The sequence below is a fragment of the Peromyscus californicus genome, unplaced genomic scaffold (assembly GCF_007827085.1).
Source record: "Peromyscus californicus insignis strain IS unplaced genomic scaffold, ASM782708v3 Scaffold_5__1_contigs__length_169319896, whole genome shotgun sequence".
Lineage (NCBI taxonomy): Eukaryota > Metazoa > Chordata > Mammalia > Rodentia > Cricetidae > Peromyscus > Peromyscus californicus.
In genome coordinates this window covers 30,079,494-30,096,581 of record NW_026294573.1, presented here as the reverse complement: position 1 = coordinate 30,096,581, position 17,088 = coordinate 30,079,494, and the positions used below count along the sequence as shown (strand labels likewise).

The following is a 17,088-nucleotide window of genomic DNA, read 5'->3' as shown; positions in this document are numbered from 1 at the left end:
TTGTTTGTTTTTGTTTTTTTGAGACAAGATCTCACTATGTAGCTCTGGCTGTCACAGAACTCACTAGGTAGACCAGGATGGCCTCAAACTCCCAGAGATCCTCCTGCCGAGTGCTGGAATTAAAAGCATTGCACCACTATGCAGGGTCTTTAACTGCATCCATTTTACATGACACTGATCACCTCTCCAAGCTGAAGAATGCCCTGGAAACCCTCTTCAGAGAGTCCAGGGGGCAAGTGAAATATGAAAAAGGTCACAGTATGAAAAGTTTTTTCCTGTCTCTACACACTTGGTCTTTGCCCAGTTAGGTCGACATGCGTTAGGAAAATTCCATTTTGTTTGTCATCCTTGAAAAACAAGCTACTTCATGATCTGGGACCACCTTTCCAGCTTCATCTCAAGAAGCTTAGCTATCTGAGACAATGACCAGATGGCTGCTGTATCCACTCCTGCCGTGTCCCCTGAAGAAGTATTAGTGACCAGCAGCATCTGGGGAAGCCATTGCTGGACCCTGGAGGTGGGGGACTCTAGAGTTAGTCCTAGATTGGCATTGAACAACGACCACCTTTTAGTTTGGCATTTAGAGCCACATTATCAAAATCTTTGTAAAGGGATAGCAATAACTGGTTCACATGGTTTTGTGTGTGTTTTTTTTTTTTTTTTTTTTTTTTTTTTTTTTTTTTTTTTTTAGTTTTTTCGAGACAGGGTTTCTCTGTGTAGCTTTGCGCCTTTTTCCTGGAACTCACTTGGTAGCCCAGGCTGGCCTCGAACTCATAGAGATCCGCCTGGCTCTGCCTCCCGAGTGCTGGGATTAAAGGCGTGTGCCACCACTGCCCGGCTTCACATGGGGTTTTTTAAAGACCAGAAAAGGTAATATCTACCATACACATGGCTCCTACGCACAGCATTTAACCATGGTCTCTCTCTGCTTCCCAGCCTGTTCTCTGCCACAGTCTCTCATTTTAGCCTCTATGACACCCTTGTGGGCTTGTGAGCACAAAGCAAGTTTCTAGATTTGAGAGTGTTTGTTAAGCTTGAGGCCTGCTCTGGGCACTGCAGTGTCAAGAGTGAGCAATATACCCAAGGAGGAAAGGGCATTTTCTTAGTTGGAGGAAGGAGGTCTTGTGGTTAGAGGCACCGGAGTGATTCAGCACCCAGAGGAAGTCATGAACGGCTTGGCAGAAGTGACCAGAGCCTTCTTTTGAAAGGTCTTGCAAGGCAAGAAGACAAGATGGGTCTCTGTGAGCCTGAGATAGGAAAGGGTATGTAGGCATGCCCTGGGTTGGGAAGAAACAAATATCCCATTTAACCTAAGCCAGTGGCCAAGCACTCTGCTTCCAGCTCTGACTCAGACGCACCTGTTTCCCAAGAAGGGGGAGAGGACAGATGGGTGACAGGGACAGAGAGTCCATGAGGCTGATCCCTGAACTCCCTGGGGCACGTCTTCCTGGGCCAATGGAAAGAAAGTGAGAGGGAAATGTGAGCCACTGGAAATGGAGAGGAGAAAGGACACAGCCCCCTATCCTGGGTAGTCTCTCCCTCCCCCCACAGGCTGGCCAGAGCCAAAGATTTCCTAACTTTCCCTGACCTTTAGACTCCAAGTCCTAACAGCAAAACCTTAGTACTTGACCTGAAAAGGGAGGAGAGGAGGGTTCCCCACCTACTGAAGACTTACCACATGGTCTAGTCACTCCTCAACAGTGATATCTTCGAGAAAGAGACTGCCTGTCAGAGGTTCACTGACTGCCCAGGTGATGGTTAGGATCAGTTTGGACATGAGAAGCGTTGACATTTGACAGTCTGGGTTTCAACCCTGACTTTGCCATTCTTGTTAGTTACTTAATGTATTTGTGCTCCCCTTCACCTTCCTCTCCCTCTCCCCCACCCTTCTTTCTCCACTGGGTCTTATTATGGAGCTGAGGCTGGCTGTATAGACCAGACTGGCCTCGAACTCACAGACAACTGCCTGTCTCTGCTTCTTGAGTGCTGGGATTAAAGGTGTGCGCCACCACAGGCCCAGCCTCCATTTCCCCGTCTTTGTTTTGTTGTTGCTACTGCTACAGGTTAACGGATTTTAATGGAACAAATAAGTATATAATAAAATTTCATTTCAAGAATATGGAGTCCTTTGTGAATTTGCATGCCATCCCTGCACAGGGACCATGCTAATTTCTCTGTCATTCCAATTTTAGTATCTGTGCTGCCAAAATGAGCACCATTTTCTGACCTTTGAGAAGAGGATTAGATGGTGTATCTAGGTCTGGTGAGACAGCTCATCGGGGAAAAGCACTTGCTGTGTGAGTCTGGTGACCTGAGTTCAATGCCCTAAACCTACGCTGGCAGGATCTAACTGACCGCAGGGCCAGCAAGATGGCTCAGTGGGGAAAAGTGCCCAGCAAGATGGCTCAGTGGGGAAAAGTACTTGCCACCAAGCCTGACTATTCCCAGGAACCACATGGTAAGAAGAAAGAACTCGGCCAGGCGGTGGTGGTGCACGCCTTTAATCCCAGCACTCGGGAGGCAGAGGCAGGTGGATCTCTGTGAGTTAGAGGCCAGCCTAGGCTGAGTTCCAGGAAAGGTGCAAAGCTACACAGAGAAACCCTGTCTCGAAAAACTAAAAAAAAAAAAGAAGAAAGAACTCCTTCCCACAAGTTGTCCCTTACGTCCTACATGCATATTCATGTACGAGAGCGCGCATGCACGCGCGCGTGCACACACACTCACATACACACCAAATTTTTTTAACGATTTATTTATTTATTATGTACACAGAAGAGGGTGCCAGATCTCATTACAGATGGCTGTGAGACACCATATGGGTGCTGGGAATTGAACTCAGGACCTCTGGAAGAACAGTCAGTGCTCTTAACCTCTGAGCCATCTCTCCAGCCCCCCCAATTTTTCATAACTTATTTATTTTACTTCTTTTTTGTTTTGTTTATTTATTTACTTTGTTTTTTTGTTTTCTGAGACAGAGTTTCTCTGTGTAACAGCCCTGGCTGCCCTGGAACTCACTCTGTAGACTAGGCTGGCCTCAAACTCAGAGATCCCACTGCCTCTGTCTCAGAGCGCTGGGATTAAAGGCCTGCACCACCACCACACAGCTATTTAATTTTATTTATATGTATATGTTTGTGTTTGCATGAATGAACATCACTGGTGCTGGTGTCTGGGGAGGCCAAAAGAGGTCGTCAGATTCCCGGAGTTACAAGTTGCTATGACAGTACATAGATGCTGGGAACTGAGCTCAGGTCTCAGGAAGAGCAGTGTACTAGCTGATTGACGACTGACGTGGATGAGCCCAGCTCAGTGTGGGCAGTGCCACCCCTGGACTAGTGGTATTAGGTGCTATAAAAAAACCAAGCTGAACTGGGTAGTGGTGGCACACGCCTTTAATCCCAGCACTCAGGAAGCAGAGCCAGGCAGATCTCTGTGAGTTTGAGGCCAGCCTGGTCTACAGAGCAAGGTCCAGGACAGGCACCAAAGACTACCCAGAGAAACCCTGTCTCGGAAAAACCAAAACAAATAAACAAACAAACAACAACAACAAAAAAAAAACCAGGCTGAGCAGTCATGAGAAACAGGCCAATAGGCAGCACGTTCCTCCCTGGTCTCTGCTTCAGTTTTTACCTCCAGTTTCCTGCCCTGTTTGCACTCCTGCCCTGACTTCCCTGGGTGATTCTGTAATGTGGAATTGTAAGCTGAAATAAACCCTTTCCTCCCCAACTTGCTTTTGGTCATGGTGTTGGAAAGCTAACAGCAAGCAATCTTAGCCACTAAGCCGTCTTAGAGAACTGACTCCAGAGGGTTATCCTTTGACCTCCACGTAGCACCTAGCACACACATGTGAGCCCACATAGGCAAACACATACACACACCACACACATACATGCACTATATGCATGTATATAGTGTTATATATATATATGTGTGTGTGTGTGTGTGTGTGTGTTTATTGGATAATTACATACATTCATATATTACATGCATGCATGTTTAGGGAACAGTGCAAAGTGGGAGCTCACAGAGTCTTGGCTCTTGATAAAGCCCTTCAGTAGCACTTCAAGTCACAAGGAAAGAACAAAGATTCTAAGATGAAGCACCCTTACTGCGCATTCATAACTTTCCCCTTTCTGCCTGCACACCAGAAGAGGGCACCAGATCTCATTACAGATGGTTGTGAGCCACCATGTGGTTGCTGGGAATTGAACTCGGAATCTCTAGCAGGAGCAGCCAGTGCTCTTAACCTCTGAGCCATCTCACCAGCCCAACTCTCCCCTTTCTGAAGGCTCCTGTCCTAGTTAGGGTTTTCCATTGCTGTGAGGAAACACCATGACCAAAAGCACCTTGGGGAGGAAAGGGTTGATTTGACTTACACTTCCATCATAGTCCATCACTGAAGGAAGTCAGGACAGGAATTCAAACAAGGCAGGAACCTGGAGGCAGGATCTGATGCAGAGGCCACAGAAGGGTGCTGCTTACTGGCTTGCTCAGCCTGCTTTCTTATAGAACCCAGGACCACCAGCCCAGGGATAGCACCGCCCACAATGGGCTGGGTCCTCCCCCCGTAAAATGTCCAAGCTAGCATGGTAGTGCAGGCCTTTAATCCCAGAGACAGAGGCAGGTGGATCTCTGTGAGCTGGAGGTCAGCCTGGTCTATTAAAGCAAGTTCCAGGACAGCCAGAGCTGTTACACAGAGAAACCCTGTCTTGAAAAATTAAACCAAGAAGAAGATGAAGGAGGAGAAGGAAAAGAAAAGAAGGAAGGAAGGAAGGAAGGAAGGAAGGAAGGAAGGAAGGAAGGAAGGAAATGCCCTACAGCTTTCCTACAGCCTGATCTTATGGAGGCATTTTTCTCATTTGAGGTTACCTCCTTTCAGATAACTCTAGCTTGTGTCAAGTTGAAACTAGCCAGCACAACTCCCATTATTGCCATCACCTCATCCCAGAACAGACCTCCTCTTGCTATTTACTCCAACGAGGAATAGTGCTTGCTGTATCCCTTCAGAGAAAGGGCCTGCCCTCAGACTGTCCATTCACGCAGTGGACTCCTGATAACAGGTGTTTGGCAGGGGCGCGGCAGGGGGATCCAAACTGAAGCAGTGTGTGTATGTCATTCACTCATCAGTTATTTATTGCCTGCCAAGCACTGGAGTAGATACCAAGAATACAGTAGTCAACAAAAATGACCCAACCTCTGCCCTCAATGCGCTTGCAATTTAAGACTCAACAACATAATAAGCAACCATTTAATTTTGAAAGGCAACCTGGCCCGGGGGCTGTCTTAGGACCTAGGAACCAGACACATGCTACAGAAGGGGAGGGTCCTCACCAGCCTTGGAGGGGGTGGTCGGGGTCTTAATCTCTGCAGTGCAAACTTGGCTGGATGCAGCCTCGGATCAGGGGAGCCTCTCTGGGCATCCAAATCACCATGGATACAAAGGTTATTTCCAGCTTCAGTTTGTTGTCCCTTGTTTTGCAAACAGCACAACAAAGCTTCCCCACCCCCACCCCCACCTCTGCCCTCCAGATCTAGGCTATTTATTCCTAGTGACAAGCCTGAGGATCCCAGGGGGGGTGGCCTCAAGGACCTGGATGGGCCTTGTGTCCCTGGCAGGCTCTAGTCCGCCCTTCCCGGCACAGGATAGAAGCTGGAGGGTCAGAAACTGCAGAAGTTCCCTCCCCTCTCCTTCACCACCCCTGCCTGCAGCAGCAGAACCACTCACATTCTTCACACCCCTCCCAAAAAACCCAAAGCTCATGGGGCCAAGGATTGGGGTCTCCCTGAGCCTGAAAGGTCAAAACTATTCCTGGGGCACTGTAGAAACCTCAGTGCCAGGGCACAGCTGAGGGCAGGAAGGTTGTTGCCTGGGCTTTCGCCACTCAGTTATAGAATAAAGCCCTTTGAAATTGAGGAGGATAAAGGCTCTTTCTCTTTAGCCCAAGTTGATAGAAAATACCTTGATCTCCACTGGTAAGGCTATGCCAGCAGACTCAAACCCACCCCCTCCCGCAGGCTGGATTACGGCCTCCTTCGTAAGCTAAGGTTTAGGGTAACATCTAGGGATGAGCTAGGAAGAGAAGATGAGGGGGTTTGGTCCCCAGATGGACCCTGGTCCTGCACCCCTGGCCTGGGATCGCTTCCAGCAGTTCCCCTGGGTCCGAAGGGGCATGGGGGCGGGGGCGGGCCAGGCTGCAGGGGACGGGTAAGGCGGGGCCGAGAAGGTCGGAGCGCCAGGTTCGGCTGGGCCGGGCTCGCGGCAGGCAGGAGGGGGGCGGGGTCTGGCCCCCGCGGGCGGGTTGGGGGCCCCGGGGGCGGGGTCCGGGCGGGGCGGGCCGGCGCACTTCCTCGGAGGCTTAGGGCCGCGCGCCCACTCGCCCACACAGTCTGTCGCGGCAGGCTACCTCTCCGCGGCTCCCTCGGTCCGCTCGGCCTGGCCCGCAGGTAGGAGCCGCCGGGCGATCGGCTCCCGGCCGCACCCACGTCCGCGCGCACCCGGCTCCCGCGCCCGCTTCGAGGTGAGCGTCCCCCGCCCCGTCTTCCAGCCCTAGTGCCTGCGCTGCGCTGGGCCGGGGTCGCTGCCGGGGGCCCCTGCCACTGTCCCCTGCTGGGACACCCCCAAGCACCCCGAGCTCCGGACCACGCGCGCAAGCACGGACCTCAGGGCTCCGCGCTCCCGGTGCCGGGAGGGAACCGCCAGAGTTGCCGGGGGAGGGGACCAAGTTTGAACTAGAAAAGCTAGAGAGATCAGGAGGGTTGGAGAAACTGAGGCTCTTAGGAAGCCTGGTAGAACAGACAAGGACGCGCGCCCCAGGAGGCTACAGGAACCATTCAAACTAGTGCAGAGAATGGACCGACAAAGTTCTCGAGGCACTGCGGGGACCCGGGCTCTGTAGAGCGTTTTAAGAAGCCACTGTATGACCCCAGGGAACTCATTGCTAGCGCCCTTCCCAGGGCCTTGGAGGGCCCTGAGGCTGAAGCTTGTTAGACTGGTGCTAAATCTGCCTCCCTGAGGCCTAAAGAGACTTTGAGAGTCTGAGACGCTGAGAGACCAAGACTTGGCTGCAGAGGAATAGATATCCCCAGAGTGGGGGGTCCCACTGGGACACAGCTCCAGAGATACAGGGACACCCCCACCCAAACACAAAGACAGCAGCCCAAGGCTGCTGAGAAGTGCGGAGTGGAGGCTAGAGTTCGCGGAAGAAGAGACTCCTAGGTGCACTCAATGACAGCTAGCAGCCTCAGGCCTGAAAAGGTGGAGGCAGAGCTTGGGGGAAATTGACTCTCCGCCAACCCATCCCCCAGGAGGCCGAGGACCTGAGGCTGTAAAGCTGAGCTCAAGAAAGAGCCCCATGTACACACAGACACTAAGACAGCGCCAATTTATTTTTAAACTCAAATCTTGGACGCTCTGCCTCAGCCCTGGGGGACTCGGGGGTGAATGAAATGTTCCTCTCCTGCCCTCCGAGCAGCTGCTGGATCTGCTCCCTACCCCCCTTTTCCCTAAACTGCTTTGACTTCCAGGCCCCGTGGGGAAGAGGGGCGGAGAGTTTGGGGTTGGGGGGGCGCTAGTTTCTCCCCTCTAGTCTCCTGTCGAGGGGGAAGGGTCTGCTCTGATTCCAACTCACAGCTGCAAGGCCTGGCCAGGGTCCTCCTGGACTTGCGCGGGGCGGGGGCACAGTGAGAAAGGGTTGAGCAGTTGGCATGGGTAATTGGAAAGACTTCTGGTGTCTTCCAATGGCAGGGTTGGCAGCTGAGGAGGAGGAGAGCCAGCTCTAGTGACTCTCCTGTCTGTGTGTCCCTCGTGTACACCCCCCCCCACACACACACACACATCACCCTTAAAGGCCGACTGCCCCTTTCACCATTACCAAAGCATTTCTAGGCAGAGTTACTCACCGGAGGACAGGACACTTCTGCTATCCTGAGCAGCCTTGGCCATGCCCCTAGCCTGCCCTTGGTGTCTTGTGCTGAGCTCTAAAGAGGAGATAGATTCTGTCCTGCCTGCCTTTTGTGAGCTGTGATGCGGTGGTGGTATGTATATTTTGTGAATGACAAGGTGTCATACAAGTGTGTACACCATCTAAGATCTTTAGGGTTTCTCTCCCCAGCTACTGTTGGCCCCAGTGGTCCCCTCAGCTAGAGCAGAGGCTCAGCCTTCACTGAGACCGTCTCAGTCACGTCCCAGGCCAACCCCTGCCTCAGGTCTTCCTGAGACCCACTGTCTGTCTCCAGTAGGAGTGAGGGGCTTGTAGTAAAAAATACACCTGGCTATTATTTACCTGGGACTTACCTTCTGCCAGATGCTTTACAGGGATTATCACATTTATGCCTGACAGCAGTCCCGGAAGAGGGAGGTGATGTTATCTCATTTAACTAGATGGACTCAGGGCATGACAAGTATGTACCCAAGGTCACAGGATCCCAAGTCAGGTTTTTATTTCATGACTCAAGCAAGCTGCTATACACTGAACACCACAGAGAAAAAGGAGTTCCGCCATTCAGCTCCAGGAAGTTCACTGGTGAATATATATGGTATGTGTGCGCGCGCGCGCGCGTGCGTGCGTGCGTGCGTGCGTGCGTGCGTGTGTGTGTGTGTGTGTGTGGTGTAGAGATGTGTGCATTGGTGGGGATAGCAGATGAGGGTCATCTGGGAAATCCACTGTCCCCTCTGAACCCTGCCTGCCACCAGCCAGGAAGGAATAGAGACTGGCTCATCCTTTTAGTCCTCCAGCCTTGTGAGAGAATGGAGAGAGACTGAGGAGGAACAGGGATAGGGAGAGACAGGTGGGCCTTGGTGGTGTCCTTCACTTTGTCCTCATTAGAACCATAGATTAAGGGATTGGGGGATTCTGGGAAGGAAGCAGAAGGCACGCCCATACGCTATTTGGGGTGCCTCATCTCAGCACGGTGACTGGCTCTGAGGGGGTGGATCCAGGGCTAGCCTGGGCCTGGGAAGGTAGCTGCTGCTGCAGCTGCGGCTGCTGGCCAAATCCAGAAGGAAGGAAAGGACCTAGGGCACTTCCCAGTGAGCACATGGCCACAGGCCACCTGTATGGCCGTCCGATGTCCAGTGGCTAGCAGCCCAGGCAATCCTCAGATGCTGGGCCAGAGGAAACCAGGGTCTGAATGACAGGGAGGGGCATGAGGAGGAGGGGGCTCTCTCCACCCTTCAGCATAACCTCTACCCTGAGGACTCTCCAGCTTTGGTGGCCTTGTGTCCTGCTTTGGGTGTGAACCCGGGTGTTCTCCCACTCTGTGGAAGGGAAAGTCCAAATTCATAAGCCCCAAAGAGGCAGGCCCTCCAGGTTTGAGACATCTGTTGCCGCCTGAAGTCTGTACTCTAAGGCAGACCAAGGTGTTCTGTGAGAGTTTCCTGCTGTGCTTGCTGAGAAAGGCTGTTCCTTCATCTTAAGCCAGTACAGCTATGGAGAAGGGGGTTGGTAAGTTCCTTTGTGCACCCCTTTAACTTCCCCCGTCTCCTATGCAACAATGACACCATCCCCTTCCTGTGGGTCCGAGGGGATCTTCTTCACTACCCAGCCCTTGGAGAGCATGCTTCGCGGTGGAGGAGGGTGGAGCCGGGGAACTCTGACTTCAGGGCCGGGAGACTGGCATTGGCCAGCAGAAAAGACAGGGAACCCCACTTCCCTGCCCCCCTATTCTTCTTGCTCCTGTTCCAGAGGCAGCTGTGTGGGTGACCTCATCCCACAAACATGCTTTGTTCCTGAGAAAATGGAAAGTGTCTGAGGTTTGGTGGGGGGCTGGGTGTCTGCAGCAACCGCTCTCTGGGCTCCCCTTCTCTTACTCTCCATCAAGAAGGAGCCTGACTGGGGCTCCAGGGGCTCCTGTTTTCTCACCTTTCACGTCTCTGGCCTTACACCCTGGGGAATCAGGAAAGGTAGGCAGAGGCTGTCCAGATGCAGGGGAAGTACATATCGTGACCCTGGGTCTTTGCAGAGCTACCAGTAGAGACACCTGGCGGAGGTGGCAGGGGGCACACAGCCCCCTCTCTGTCTCCACTTCCCTGCTGCCCCCCACCCCCAGGCATGCCAGATTTCCCCTTTTTTCTCCCTCTAGCTGGCAAAAAGCTGACATCTGGCCACAGCTGCAGCAGATGTTGCAGCCAAGACTGCCCAGGCTGGTGTGACAGGGACTCAGCAGAGGTGGCAGGGGATGAGGCTGAGGGTCCAGCTGGAAAGTCTGACCATGTCCAGCTTGCAGGATTTCCTTCCTGCCTGAACCTAGGCTGAGCTCTCGAGTGCTTGCTTGGCTGATTCTCCTGGGAGGGGAGGCCCAACTTCTCACACCGCCATTCATCAGTCAAGCATCTCTCTAGCATTCCATTATTTCCTGCATCGGTGGGGAGTTGTGTGGGGCGGGAGAGCACACAGAACAGCCCATTCTACCCGTAGCTCCCCAGATCAGAACTCTAGATAAATGTCCCTGTAGCTAAACGCCTATGGTCCCATCCCAGGAGTCGGAAGGTGAAGGTTCTGTCTATATACAGTAGGGTTGGTGGCCCCCTGTCCTGGCCTTTGGCACCCTGGGGACAGTACAGAGAGTGGAAGCAAAACTCAGGCTGGGGCAGGAAATGAGTCACTGACCCAGGAAAAGCCCCCTCCCCCCAGATCAGCCAGGGCCTAGATAAGAAAACAACTTCTGCTTCCTGATTTTTTTCCTGACCCCTTCCTATCCTCACAGTTAAATATAGAAATAAACACCCAAGATTTAAGCGTGCACTGAACCTGAGACTAGTCGGTTGGTTCCCTGAGCAGGCCTATTCCCACCTGCTGTGATCTGGCACCTTCTATGCCTCCTCTCTTCTTTGAATGCAAAGAGCTCTTGTCCAGGGCCATGCTAGAGCCCTTCTAGGTGGACTCTGCCCCATCTTGTGTTCCTAACAGGGCTTACTCGGCATCACCACCATGAGCGAGGCGTTTGACTGTGCCAAATGCAGTGAGTCCTTGTATGGCCGCAAATACATCCAGACAGACAGTGGCCCCTACTGCGTGCCCTGCTATGATAACACCTTCGCCAACACCTGTGCCGAGTGCCAACAGCTCATCGGGCATGATTCAAGGGTAAGGACCAGACCAGAAGGGTGAGAGTAAGTGCAGACTGGTGGGAGGGGCCAAGGACAAATCCACCAAGCCCCTGCTTTGTCTCCCCAAGGAACTGTTCTACGAGGATCACCACTTCCACGAGGGCTGCTTCCGGTGCTGCCGCTGCCAACGCTCCCTGGCTGATGAGCCCTTCACCTGCCAGGACAGCGAACTGCTCTGTAACGAGTGCTACTGCACAGCCTTCTCTTCACAGTGCTCAGCCTGTGGGGAGACTGTCATGCCTGGTATGTTCCAGGGCCTCATCCTGGGTTCGGGAACTGCCGTCTGAGCAGGGTCTTTGCGTCTGCACGGCTCATACTCCCATGAGGTTTGGTGTGGGTAGAGGTCTAGACACACTGTATGTTCCTGGAACATGTATGGATCTATTGTACATGTATGCTCTTGAGAGCTTAATGCACACAGGGATTGGCACACCCAGCTCTACACACAGAAGCTTGGCGGGTACCAAAACTGACAAGCTGAAGGCTTAGTGTGTATTAGACCAATAGGCCTAGTGAACACCTAAGGACTTATGTGCGTAGCAGCTGATATACTTGACACACACACAGGCCTTAGCTTGTGTGAAGACCTGCATGTTTGGTACATGTGAGAGCTAAGGATATACTGAGATCCTCAGGGCTGCTGCATTGAAGTTTTGTGTGCAGAGATCGATTGTAGGCTTAAAATGTATGTTGTCCTGCATGCCTAATAGGTATGTGAGGACTTAGCATGTGTGGAGAGTGATAGACCTAGAAGATGCAGAGGCTTAGCATGTACTGAACCTGTCATTCCTAGGGCATTAGGCTTTGTGTCGGCAGAGTTGCCTGGTTAATGGGATCTTGCCTGAATGTTAAACTGGTATTTCTGGACAGGTTGTGATGGCACACGCCTTTAATCTCAGCACTTGGGAGGCAGAGGCAGGTGGATCTCTGTGAGTTCGAGGCCAGCCTGGTCTACAGAGTGAGATCCAGGACAGTCAGAGCTACACAGAGAAACCCTGTCTGGGGGGCGGGGGGGGGGGGGGGGGGGGGGGGAACAAACCAGAAAAACAAAAAACCAAACAAACAAAAAACCCTGGTATTTCTGATATATAATGACTTATTTAGCATATACTGAAACAACCTGTATTTTACACAGAGGCTTGATGTATGTTAAGACAGTCCTGTGTGAGGCATGAAAGGTTTAACATATGTGCTTAGCATGTGCTGAACTGTCCTGTCCAGTTTGGGGGAAGAGGTTGGCATATGTAACATGTATGGCGGGAGTCTTACTTCACGTGCATGGATACGACTCTATTGGGTTATAGAAGCAGTGGGGACAGCTTGGGGAGTAGAATTGACAGAGTGACCATCAGGAACTCGGGACAAAGACCCTAAGTGGGATTCCTGTTTCCCACAGGGTCCCGGAAGCTGGAGTATGGAGGCCAGACATGGCATGAACATTGCTTTCTGTGCAGTGGGTGTGAGCAGCCTCTAGGTTCCCGCTCCTTCGTGCCCGACAAGGGCGCTCACTACTGCGTGCCTTGCTATGAGAACAAGTTTGCTCCTCGGTGTGCCCGCTGCAGCAAGGTGGGGGCTGGGCCTCTGAATTTAGGGTAAGGCCTGTTGTGGGTGGGAATACTCACTCCCCTGCTGATGGGTGATGCCCCCACAGACGCTGACTCAGGGTGGAGTAACATATCGAGATCAACCCTGGCATCGAGAATGCCTGGTCTGCACTGGGTGCCAGACGCCCCTTGCGGGGCAGCAGTTCACGTCTCGGGATGATGATCCCTACTGTGTGGCCTGTTTCGGAGAACTCTTTGCACCCAAGTGCAGCAGCTGCAAGCGTCCCATCACAGGCGGGAGCGGTGGCGAGGCCGCAGGTAAGGGCACGGCTGTGATACTGGGTGACGCTGAGGGGCAGCCGTGCCACCAGATCTGCAGAGCTAACCTCCACCTTTCCTCCAGGACTCGGTGGAGGCAAGTATGTGTCCTTCGAAGACCGACATTGGCACCACAGCTGCTTCTCCTGTGCCCGCTGCTCCACCTCCCTGGTGGGCCAAGGCTTCGTACCAGACGGAGACCAAGTTCTGTGCCAGGGCTGCAGCCAAGCAGGGCCCTGAGCCAAGGCTCCTGACTCTCCCCTTTCCCAAACTAAGGGTTCGAGACTATGGCTCCTTTTCTGAACCACTTCTGGGACCCAGCTCCTCCTTAGAATGGGCCTCCACCTGCCCCTGCACAGTGTGGAACACCCATGACTTAAACTCTCTCTCCAAGTCTGGACTGCAGAAATGGGTCCTTCCCTCTATACTTTTTTTGGGTTCTCAGATCTAGCTCCTTCCCCAGATCAAGGCCTTAGTAGACACCCCAAACCCCCAAACCTGGACCTAGGCCTCCCTAAATCTAGACTTCTTGGAAGGTAGATTTTTAGGTTTCCTATGGGTGCCTGAGAAGTCCTCAAAGATAGATTGTACCCTAGTTTGATCTCATCCCCATTCCACCCCTATCTCTGGGCTGAAACTGTCTGGATAGCAGATTAGGGGCTCCCTGGTTAGAGGGTCATAAGGTACAGGGTGCTGTCCAGCCTATGAGTACCATTTTAGTTTAGCTCCATGTTGCCCAGAGGTAGGAAGGAGAGGTGGCTCACCCTACTCCCAGATTCTGCAATAAAACTGTGAGGGAGCACAGGCCCCGTGTATTTGTCAGGAGGGTGAAAGAAGGTTCCTTGGCTGAGTCAGGCTTTTGTAAACCTCCTAGTGGGCGGGCCGTGGGGTGGGGATTCTCACCCCAGGAAGAGGATCCCCTTTGGCAGCCACACTAGTCCCTCTCTAGCTTGGCCGGCCTCCCCACTGCTGGTGGAGGGCTTTTTCCCCTGGGAGGGAGAGAGGGAGGGGTTGGGAGACGCGCCAAACAGAGCCAGATGGCAGTGGGTTTCTTGGTCTGGTACACATCTTCCCCCACCCCAACAACCCTGCCCCAACTCGACATACAAGCACGTAGTTCTGATCCCCAGTTGGGCCCAGACCCTCAGCCCCCTTCCCCCTCTACCCAAGGATTAGTGGGGGCGGCTCAGGATCTGCTCACGGCCGGCCGCACGTTTTTTTGCCAAAAAAGGCAAGGATGCAGCTGCACGCGCCGGGGAACATCTGGATCCGATTCCCAGCATGAATGGGTCATGGCCCCGCCTCTCGTGATTCACTGGCGGGGGCGGGAGTGAGCCTGAGGGGCTGTCCCCCGAAGTGGGGCGATGGGGTGGAGCACTCTCCTGCTGGATGCCCAAGTCTGGGGTTGGCCCCTGGCCGCTGTCTCCGCGGTCGGACTGTGGCGGCAGGTACGCGCCCCGGTGGCTACCGCGGCCTCTGGAGGCGGAGGGCGGGGCGGAGGGGGCTGCCAAGAAGAAACAGTGAGAGTGCAGTATCTCAAGAAATACTCCCTAACCCTGGGCTGCCCTTACTGCGGTTTCTCAGAGGTGCGGACTCCCGGGTCATCTGCCTGAAGTCGCGAAGATAGTCACTTGAAGATCAAGATTAATGCTTTATACTGACAGCGGTTGGGCTTTACTGGGTGAGGAGGTTCTCAGTGCATAGCCCAGGCTGATTCTGCCTCAGCCATCAGAGAGGTAGGATGGCAAGTGAGAGCCAATCTGCAGTAGTTGGCTTTTTTTTTTTTTTTTTTTTTTTGAGGCAGGAGTTTCTCTGTGCAGCTCTGCAGACCAGGCTGGCCTTCTGCTCCAGAGAGCTGGAATTAAAGGAGTGGGCCACCACCGCCCGGTTTGTAGTTGGCCTTTTTATTAATTATATTTCGTAATTTTTAAAAATTTGATTGCCGTGGCACAGTGTAGAGGTCAGAGGACTAACTTATGGGAGTCAGTTCTCTCCACCACGTGGGGCCCAGGTGATGGAACATAAGGCTTGAAGGCCAGCACCTTTCAGTGGAATCATGGCAGCATCCCCCGAGCCATACTGACAGCCCAACATTTTCAACAAACTTTTCTGAATGCCCAACGTACATGCTTATAACAGTTGTAAGTTTACTTTTTTTTTTTCTCATTCTCTCTCCCACCAATCACTGTCTTACACACTTGCCTTCTCAGCTTCCTGTACTCCCAATTCTTGCTACAAGTTCAATAAACACTTTTTGAGGCAGAGCAGGTTAAGCTCAGAAGACAGCTGGGAAAAGGCCCAGCGGCCTCAAAACATAGGCTGGTTTGGGGAAACACAAGTAATTCATTATGGAGGGAGTGCCAAGCTACCAAAATGGCAGGCCGAGCTGGGGTGGTCAAAAGTCAGGTGCCAACTTAAACAGACCTCACCCTGCTGGTGAGCAGCACTTGGAAATGTTGAAGCAGGGGCATTCAAGGGTCAGTGTGAGAAAGATCATTCTGGCTGTGTCTGAATAATGGATTAGCGGAGTAAAATGAGCAGGCTGCTCAGAACACCGGTGCTGTGGGCCAGGAGCGATCATGAGATGTGTAGCAGCGGGAAGGGAAAGGTGGGGCCTGGTGACTGGTTTGGAAGCAGTGTGTAGAGAGTGTGGACAGTAGCATTTAAGGGAGCCTTCAGACCTGAGGCAGAGTGAGAGAGTGGCGTGCTTTACTTAGGTCCCCTGCTCATCTCCGAGGAAGAGAGTCAGCTGTAAACGGTTTCATTTATCTTAGTATGAACACTTTTCAGAGTCAACATCTCAGGCTTAATTTATTTTGAAACTAACATAGTAACTACCTGCTTGGCACGTGCCTATAATCCCAGTACTTGGGTGGTAGAGGCGGGAGTTCAGGATAACCTTTGGCTACATAGTGAATTTGGGGCTAACCAAGACCAAAAAAAAAAAAGGAAAGAAAAATAAAAATGCATGTGTATTAAAGAAAAAGAAAGAGAGATGCTGTATCTTGAGTATAAATAAAGAAAATTTTCAAGGGATTGGGGGATTTCTTTTTTAATGATAAAGCACCTTTTTACAAAGCGTAAGGCCTTAGGTTCCACAGGAATACACGTATGTATGTATACACAGAAGTCAGAATAGGGTATCAGGTGTCCTCTTTCTCTACCTGTTCCTTTGAGGCAGTGTCTCTCCCTGAATCTAGAGTTATGTTTTCTTAGGTAACCTAGAATCTAGCAAGCCCCACTCATCCTCCTGTTTTTGCTGCTTTTGGAGCTGTGGTTACAGGACTGTGCTGGGATGCCTCGCTTATTCAGTAGGTAATAGGAACTCCAGTCGTTTGTTTTTTGGTTTTTTGAGACAGCGTTTCTCTGTGGAGTTCTGGCTGTCCTGGAACTAGCTCTGTAGACCAGGCTAGCCTTGAACTCAGAGATCTACCTGCCTCTGTGAGCAGGTTTATTTTTATTTCATCTGTATAGGTGCTTTGCCTGCAAATATACAAGTACACAACATGCATGCAGTGCTCATAGGAGCCAGAAGAGGGCATCGATCCTCTGGAACTGGAGTCCTAATAGTTATTAGCTGCCATAAGGGTGCTGGGAATAGAATGTAGGTCCCCTAGAAGAGCAACTAATACTCTTAAGTGCTGATGGATCTCTCCAGCCCCCCAGATATTTTTAAACAGGAGATTTATTGAGGTTATAATTTAGATACCATTCACTTTAAGCGCTACAGCTCATTTCAATTTTAGCAAAGTTGGTAGAGTTGTACAACTATTGCTGCCTCCAAAAGGATTCCTTCTGTCCATTCTAAGTCACTTCTTATCCCAAGCAACCACTCACTCATCTTCCCTTAGTCTCCATGAATTTACCAGTCCCAACATTTCATCTGAGCACTCTTTCTGGTTTTTTGTTGTTTTGTTTTGTTTCTGGTTTTCTCTGTGTAGCCCTGGTTGTCCTGGAACTCGCTCTGTAGTCCAGGCTGGCTGGGATCTGCCTGGCGTTTGTTTATTGTTTTGAGATACGCTCTCACCACATAGTGCAGGCTGAGCTTGCTCCCTTCCTGCCTCAGTCTCCTAAATGCTAGGATTACAGGTGTGAGCCACTCTACATGGCTCCAACCCT

At 51.9% G+C, this 17,088-nt stretch overlaps 1 protein-coding gene and 1 non-coding gene across 4 annotated transcripts; one reads left to right on the top strand and one right to left on the bottom strand.

Annotated features, from left to right (window-relative positions):
* Positions 1-2,112: 2,112 nt before the first annotated feature.
* On the bottom strand, positions 2,113-2,216 carry LOC128098012 (U6 spliceosomal RNA). The gene has a single exon (XR_008214063.1). It is a non-coding gene; the product is annotated as a U6 spliceosomal RNA (small nuclear RNA).
* Positions 2,217-6,318: 4,102 nt separating this feature from the next.
* Positions 6,319-13,773, top strand: Fhl3 (four and a half LIM domains 3). 3 transcript variants are annotated; one of them, XM_052718160.1, is made up of 6 exons: positions 6,319-6,518; positions 10,908-11,084; positions 11,176-11,350; positions 12,504-12,673; positions 12,759-12,969; positions 13,055-13,773. In XM_052718160.1, exons 2-6 carry the CDS (start codon positions 10,929-10,931, stop codon positions 13,207-13,209), a joined length of 867 nt encoding a protein of 288 aa, XP_052574120.1. In that variant the 5' UTR covers positions 6,319-6,518; positions 10,908-10,928; the 3' UTR covers positions 13,210-13,773. The 3 variants fall into 3 exon arrangements, with proteins under 3 accessions (XP_052574120.1, XP_052574121.1, XP_052574122.1); XM_052718161.1 differs by lacking the exon at positions 6,319-6,518 and adding an exon at positions 7,561-9,443; XM_052718162.1 differs by lacking the exon at positions 6,319-6,518 and adding an exon at positions 9,453-9,901.
* Positions 13,774-17,088: the final 3,315 nt, after the last annotated feature.